This window comes from Anguilla anguilla, chromosome 5 (assembly GCF_013347855.1).
Source record: "Anguilla anguilla isolate fAngAng1 chromosome 5, fAngAng1.pri, whole genome shotgun sequence".
Taxonomy (NCBI): Eukaryota; Metazoa; Chordata; class Actinopteri; order Anguilliformes; family Anguillidae; genus Anguilla; species Anguilla anguilla.
In genome coordinates this window covers 959,955-967,500 of record NC_049205.1, presented here as the reverse complement: position 1 = coordinate 967,500, position 7,546 = coordinate 959,955, and the positions used below count along the sequence as shown (strand labels likewise).

The 7,546-nt window shown below is 42.6% G+C and overlaps 1 protein-coding gene across 3 annotated transcripts in view; it reads right to left on the bottom strand.

Moving 5' to 3' along the window:
* pcdh10a (protocadherin 10a) overlaps nt 1–4,101 on the bottom strand; it is a 12,582-nt gene extending 8,481 nt beyond the window's left edge. For 2 of the 3 annotated variants that reach the window (XM_035416463.1, XM_035416464.1), the window contains exons 1-3: nt 1,125–4,101; nt 161–219; nt 1–2 (exon numbers count right to left, since the gene is read on the bottom strand). The exon at nt 1–2 is cut by the window's left edge and continues 105 nt beyond it. In XM_035416463.1, coding sequence (XP_035272354.1) covers nt 1–2; nt 161–219; nt 1,125–3,626 — 2,563 coding nt within the window. In that variant the 5' untranslated portion in view covers nt 3,627–4,101. The remainder of the gene's footprint in view (nt 3–160; nt 220–1,124) is intronic. The other variant, XM_035416465.1, reaches the window with a different exon arrangement.
* Between the last annotated feature and the right edge of the window lie 3,445 nt (nt 4,102–7,546).

Below are 7,546 nucleotides of genomic sequence, written 5' to 3'. Positions count from 1 at the left end.
AGCTGAGAAGGAAGAAATAAATAATTAAATAAATAAATAAATATTGGAAGAGTCTTTAAGCAAACTCAACATAAATGCGTTTAGTTCATATGCTTGTACTTTGGTTTTGACTGCAGTATTGCGGCCCAAAATAAACAAAAAAGAAGTTTCCTTCCATTACCTGTTAACGCGTCTCGGTCTATCAACCAGGTAACTGAGTTCTGCTCGCTGGTGTTTTGTCTAAAAGAAACAAACCTTATTAGGAAAAGGAAAACAGTTCTATCGCGATTTCAGTAAAACACTACTGCTTAAACGGTGACGTGGGAAAACACAAAAAAGAGGTCGTTTATAAATGTAAATACAAATGCATGACATGCAAATATACTAATAATGCTTGTGATTTCATAATGCAATAGCGTATACTTTGTCGCTTTTTTGGAAACCAAATAAACAGTACGGTTAAAGAGGACTAATCTCACATGATCCAGGCAAACAGCACTGGTACAGATAAATCTTTGTTCTAATGCTACTCTGCTGGACCGTGCAAAGCGTACTGAATTCACACTCAGAAGGGCGACATTCGCTCAAAAATACATCAGCCTTTTAAATATATATTCCAATTTATTTAAGTGATTGCTCGCTTTGAAACATGCAAAGAATCACGAAAACATCCCACATATGACCACCCCCCCCCCCCACCCCACCCCACCCCCGCCCCCAACACACACACACACACTTACTCACACACACACGCACACGCACATACACACAGAAACCCATACAAATAAATAATAATTTTATATAGAACAAGTAAAATAATGCTGTATTATGTTATATTCTCGGATATTGTGTGTCTAAACATACGAAAATCCTATTTTAACCGCAAAATAAAAAGTACGGCTATTTTCTCAAATAAATTCTTCAATACAGTATCATCTGGTTTTTTTTTTTTTTTTTTTTTTTTTAAGAAAAAGCTTTATTCATATGCTACTTACGCATAAAAGCTACTTGTAGGTAGAATATATCATACCGTCACACATTCAATACACATAGGATATATTTTTACATGTATGCTACAAGTCAGTATTTATGTCAAATAATGACTGTAACAGAACAGCTAAATATTCATACGTAAGAATTCTTACCTCGTTGGATAAAATGCTGCCGTTAGATATGATGTCAGGCTGCTGGTCTGTATAACCTGTCACTATGGCGCCACAGGGATTGTGGTCAGTGTCTGCGCTCCTAGTCGGACTACAGGGCTTTAGGAACATGAGGTCAGTTTTGGCAGATTCCGGAGTGAGACATACCTGGTAACAATAGTTCTGGTTTTGATGGTGGGAACCGAAGCTCCCGGACTCCTCAACTGGCACCTGGGCAGTGCTCGTGACATTAGTGCTTTGTACCAGCATTATATCTGACTTGCTAAGCTTTTTCTTCCTGGCGCGCGCCTGTCTGCTGCAGCACGAGCTGCAGCAGAGGCAGCAGTCGCTGGCCAGGCAGGTGTATATGTTCAGCTTTTTGTCCTTCTGACACCTGACGGCCAGTACGATCATCGCCAGGAGAAAGATGAACGACACGGAGCCGAGAGCGATTATAAGGATAAGAGTCAAATCCAGCGAGTTCTCCTTGGCTTTGGATGATCCGCGATCCCCACTGTGGCCTTCGACGACGCTGTCAACGAGCACTATGATGACGCTCGCAGTGGACGAGAGAGGTGGCTGCCCGTGGTCCCTCACTTCAATCAACAAGTCGTACGGGTGGTGCGGGTCTCTTTTGCTCGAGACCCTCCGGGCAGTCCTTAATTCGCCCGTCCTCCAGTCCATTCGAAACATGCCCATCTCGTTCCCTCTTAGTATGCTGTACGAGAGGCGAGCGTTCTCACCATCGTCCACATCCATAGCCACAATGCGGGTAACCAGGTACCCAGGTTCTGCAGATCTGGGCAAATGTTCCTTTGCTGTACCGTTTTTGCCAAGCGGGGCGATGACAGAGGGAGCGTTGTCGTTCTGGTCCACTATTACAACATTGACGGTAGCGTTGGATGATAGCTCTGGGGTACCAGAGTCCTTAGCTTGAACCATAAAGCTGAAGTCTTTCAACTGCTCATAATCAAATGATCGCAAAGCATAAAGGTAACCGTTTTCCGAGTTGATTGACACGTAGGTAAACACAGGCATGCCCTGAATGACGCACTCCAATATGGAGTATGAGATATGGGCATTTTGTCCGATATCAGGATCTACAGCACTTACCGCATAAATATAAGCGCCTGGCACATTATTTTCTGTCACATATACATCGTAAATTGACTGCACGAACCTCGGGGCATTGTCGTTTTCATCTGACAACTGCACTTTAATAGACTTGCTAGTGGCAAGCGACGGGATGCCCTTATCTTTTGCCACGACTGTGATTGTGTATGAATCGGCATTTTCTCTGTCCAACAGTCCATCTGTGACAATGGTGTAATAGTTCTTGAACGACGTTTTGAGTTTGAAAGGTACGTCTCCAACAATTTCGCAATGAGTCTGTCCGTTTTCTCCTGAATCCCTGTCCGTAACGCTCAGCAGCGCGATTACAGTGCCCGGAGCCGCCTGCTCGCTCACCGATTCGGTTACGGTGCTGAAAATGATCTCGGGAGTATTATCATTCACGTCAATCAGTTTGACCAGAACTTTACAGTGCGCAGGAACAGCGTTAGGTCCGAGATCCTTTCCTTGCACGTAGAGTTGATATGTGTTGCTTTCCTCATAGTCGACCTCCCCAATCACTTCAACTCTACCCGTCCTCGCGTCAATATTGAACAGTTCCCTCACTCTCTGGGAATTGTGACTGCTGAACGAATATACAATTTCCCCATTCGGTCCCTCGTCCATGTCGGTGGCGTTTAGCTGGATGACCAGGGTTCCCACCGGGGAATTTTCGGGCAGATTCACAGTGTACACCGACTGGTCAAAGGCAGGGACGTTGTCGTTTGAATCGAGAACTTTCACCACAAGCAACGCCGTACCAGTCCTCTGGGGCAATCCACCGTCTACTGCTGTCAATACGTACCTGTGCACCGACTGCTGCTCTCTGTCCAGTGATTTTTCCAACACAAGCTCCGCAAATTTGGTGCCATCTCCCTGCGTTTGGACATCGAGGTAAAAATAACTGTTGGTGGTCATTTCGTATGTGCGGAGCGCGTTGGTGCCAACGTCGGGGTCGAACGCGCTCTCCACTGGAAAGCGCGTTCCAGGAGTGGCACTTTCAGTAATTTCAATGGTAATATCAGTCTCGGGAAAGCTCGGAGGATTGTCATTGATATCCATGATTTCAATTTCCACACGGAAAAGCTCGAGTGGGTTTTCCAAAAACACTTCCATATGCATAAGACAAGTATCACTCTGTTTGCAGATCTGTTCCCGATCGATTTTCTCGTTCACATAAAGCCCCCCGTTTTCCAAATTCACCTCCAAGTACGGATTCCTCGAACTAGGCACAGTCTGGAATCTGCGCGACGAAAGTTTTGTTATGTCCAAGCCCAAATCCTCTGCGATATTCCCCACGAACGTGCCATGGTCCTGTTCCTCCGGAACAGAATAGTGCAGCTGGGAAACCACCCCATCCACGATCCACGAGAACAAGAGAAATAACACAATCATCTCCAAATAAGAAGTGCACTTGAGTTTTATTCCGTTCTGACTTGATTAGGAGTTTTCCATCACCTCTGTCCGTAGAAAAGCGAAAACTGTAATGCTTCCCGAATAAGTAACTCTCATCCTTTGTGTCTTGTCAACCGAAAACCATTCTGCTCTCCATATGACAAATCTAGCCATTTGATCCTCAACCGTTATTTTGGTTTGCTGAGTTCTGAGAGCTTTGGCGTCAGAGAGAACATGGTAATCGAACGACCGCGCATATCCCTCGCTATAAAGAACGCATCTAAATACTAATAATACTCTTCACCCTACGCACACGTCTATATTTAACAAATAATGTCGAATGAAGTCATTTTTTTACAACAACAGTTATATATAATTGCAATTTACTACTTTAGCTCTATTGAATTACCCTGTCCCAGCTACAAACCCAGTGATGTCCTCTGGTAGACTTCAGAACACCAAGTGCCCAGCTTTTCTTATTTTGCGCAGCACCGTCCTCCCACCAGCCAATCGTAGCCACAGACACCCTCAGAGGTTACGTGTGATTGGGGCGTTATAACGCCAACTACCGATCGTCACGGACCCTAAAAAGGACCAGTTCAGTATCCTGGCAGAGCTCAATTAATTGATTTACAATTCTGATAAAATAATTAGCTAGTGGACAAAGCGATATAATATAAGACGAAAGGGTGACCGAAGCATGCATAACAGAAGCTGCCAGTAAATGCATTTTGATATTGGCTGCGTGTGGCCCTTGCAATTCTACATTAAACGCCTCTTTAAACAGGAGCTTTTATCCACCAAGTTTCATTACGCTACACATCGAGAAGTGGCTGACATTTTATTCCCTATTTTTTTTTTGTTTTAATGAGTGTAATGTTGAAAACCGCAGAAGGTTCTATGTTCCCCCAAACAATTTGAAGTTTCATGCGAAATTGTTATAATCACCGACATGTTTGGATTGATTCATTGATATACCGACTTCATCTGTTGCTGTTCATACATTTAAGAGTGTACATGTATTTAAATCCAGCCACGTCCCTACAAGGGTTAGATATTAAGAGACGTTTTTCGCAACAAAAAAATTTTTTTTTTGAAACATAGGTCTTTAGAAGTTATCGGGTATTTCGTTCTAATAAAATCTCTCTCTCACATACTCACACACATTACTGGAAACACTTAAAAGGCTGGCTTGATAGACATTGGTGACGCCTGTTCGTGTACTCAAATTAAAGTGACTGATCAAAATTGTAAATTAAATTTTTTTAATTAAAATTTGAATGAAAATTAAATCATTGCCGAAATTGTTTTTAATCCGTTTTTACGGATTCCAGAAAGTGAAAAAGTGGCACGCGAAGTCGAAGTTCCTGAACAAGTTTCCACATTTAAGATATAGCTGTAAATGTTTAGTAAACCGCGAACGTAATCTATTGTGCCGTCCCCAATCATATGGTACACGTGCCCTCTAGCGGTTTCTAAATGAAATATTTGCCTTATCTATTTCTTCCTAAATTATTTAATTCCGAACGAATATCCATATTAGGACAATGTTTTGTTCTTGATGTTCAGCTTTAATGATATAATTCAGCAGTGCCATAACTCATGAGCCGTCACGTAGGCGACATTGTGATACAGGGAAGGGAATAACGGCTATGACAGCTCAGAGCTGAAGCGGGTAAACGGAATGCGGCAGACGCCTTCGCATTCTGAGGGAGATGCGTATTGAATGATTGCCCGAACTACCAATGAATTGCAACTGGTCGTATTTTGAATTCCGCTCAATTCCAGAGCGTAGGTTGGTGGTACATGTCCATGGTCCTGGCATAGGCTACTCTCATTTCCATCTGAACTAGATTTTGTGACGTGAACGCGCTCATTCCTGCATTCATGTAGGCAACGGGCACAGGAATACAGCATACTGACTGGTTCAAATTCTAGGTTCGTTTTTAAAAATCCATATTCCGCGCGCAGACAAATCTCAGATGTCCCGAACGCACAACACTTAAACGTAATTTTCTTCCGTAACCTATCTCAGTCGTCGTGTCGAATCAAAAAGACAGAGTCATTATAATACATGCGTTTTTCTGTAGCCTACGCGCGGTAGTCGCAAATATGCTTCACGAATACAAGCGCACTAAGTAACATTTTGCCAAAATCATGCGTTCTTGATTTGCATATGTCAGCATTCCTGGACATTCTCCTGGAAATGCTATTATTTTTCCAACTCTGTGTAACGCTCATTAAATGTGCCGAATAAATATATGTAATCTACTCCGATAGACGAACAAATATGTAATTTAATTATCCCGGCATGGGACGCGGGGGAAAACCAGGTGCCTAATTTACATAGCAGTGCGAGACACTTTTTAGACAGCAATAAACACTCGCTTCCCCAAGCAGGAAGATTAACAGGTGATAGAGCGCCAGTTTGAGCTTGTACAGTAAGGGAGTACAAGAGCTCCCCCTAGTGAGTGCCTATGGTACAGTATTTATTTATCTTTCTGTTGTCTTGTAGTTTCATACTTATGTTGCCCTATTTGTGTGAATTCGTCTTGAGAGAGGGTGAGCGAGCGAGAGAGAGAGTGTTCTAACAGCCAAAGTGTTCCATTCTGAAAGTAGTGATAATATTGTTTCCATGTGCCAACACAGCAATTCCTCACAGAATACCCGTCAATCACTCATTTTATGAGATCATTTTGGCTGTTCTTCTCACGGGGGAGTCATAAAAAAAGTGGGGTGTTCCAATGCCCCCATCAGGCCCCGGGGCTTCGATTCAGCCGGAGGATCTGCTTGCATGGAATGCATCTTGCGGAGTGCATTCTCAAATTTCTCCCGTGATCCCAGACCTGGGCTCCCTCTCTAATCTTTTTGATTTATGCCGGGGCCATTGAGGCAGAGACGGCAGTGGCCACGCCTTACCCGCATGATTAGTGAGCTTCTGTCTGTCTTGGACAAGCAAAGTAATTGAGTGGCTCTCCTGGGACTGCAGTCAATCAGTCAAGTAGCTATCAGAGGGAGGCGCCCCCTGGAAGATTACACCGCAGAGCCTGTCCGGTGCTCTGGGTACCGCCGTTCAGCCGCGTTCCCTGCCCACCACTTCAAATTATAGGTCAGATTAAGACAGCTATTCTTGTGGGGTCGGGAGGTAACTCAAGGTTGACAGGAAGTCTAATGCATCTTAAATAGCTGAGGCGGCCAAAAAAAAAAAAAAAAGATAAGAAAAAACGAATTCACTCTCGGTGGCAATGCCAGCACACAATTCTGTAAACACAATTATTATTGTTATTATGTTATTGTGTACTTGATAAAGATGAGCAATGAAGGCTGTATGAAATACACAACAAGGGCCAAAAACTCATCCTTATCGTACATCCTTTGAGAGAGACCCAGAGCAGGAGTATTTAACCACATTATCATGCACTGTTCGAGGTTAGAGTTCAATAGCAGACAAAATACTGAATATGGACCAAAGGCAGGATGAGTAAATGTATTCATAATTTCAAATTTTGGCAAATACTGCAGAATTGTAGTATAAGTAATAAATAAAAAAAAACAATGCTACTCGAGATAAAGATTTAAAAAATTGGCACTGAAGAGAAAACAAACTGAGAGACCAAAGCTTGAGCCTGGCTAGCAACTGGATAAGATGCACAGAACCGCTGACTTTGATAATATGGGTGAAATTTCCAGAGTGATTTTTGGCTTTGCTCACATTTGTAATGTTAAACATTCACTGAGGGATTCAACAGAGATGTCTACAGCAGAAAAAGAAAAAAAAATTTGACAGTGCTTACAGTAGTTTTTATTATTATTATTATTATTATTATTATTATTATTATTATTTGTTTGGGGGTGAGGTGTTATTACACTTATTAACCAAACTGATGCATACGACACATTATTATATATTTTTTTAAAAC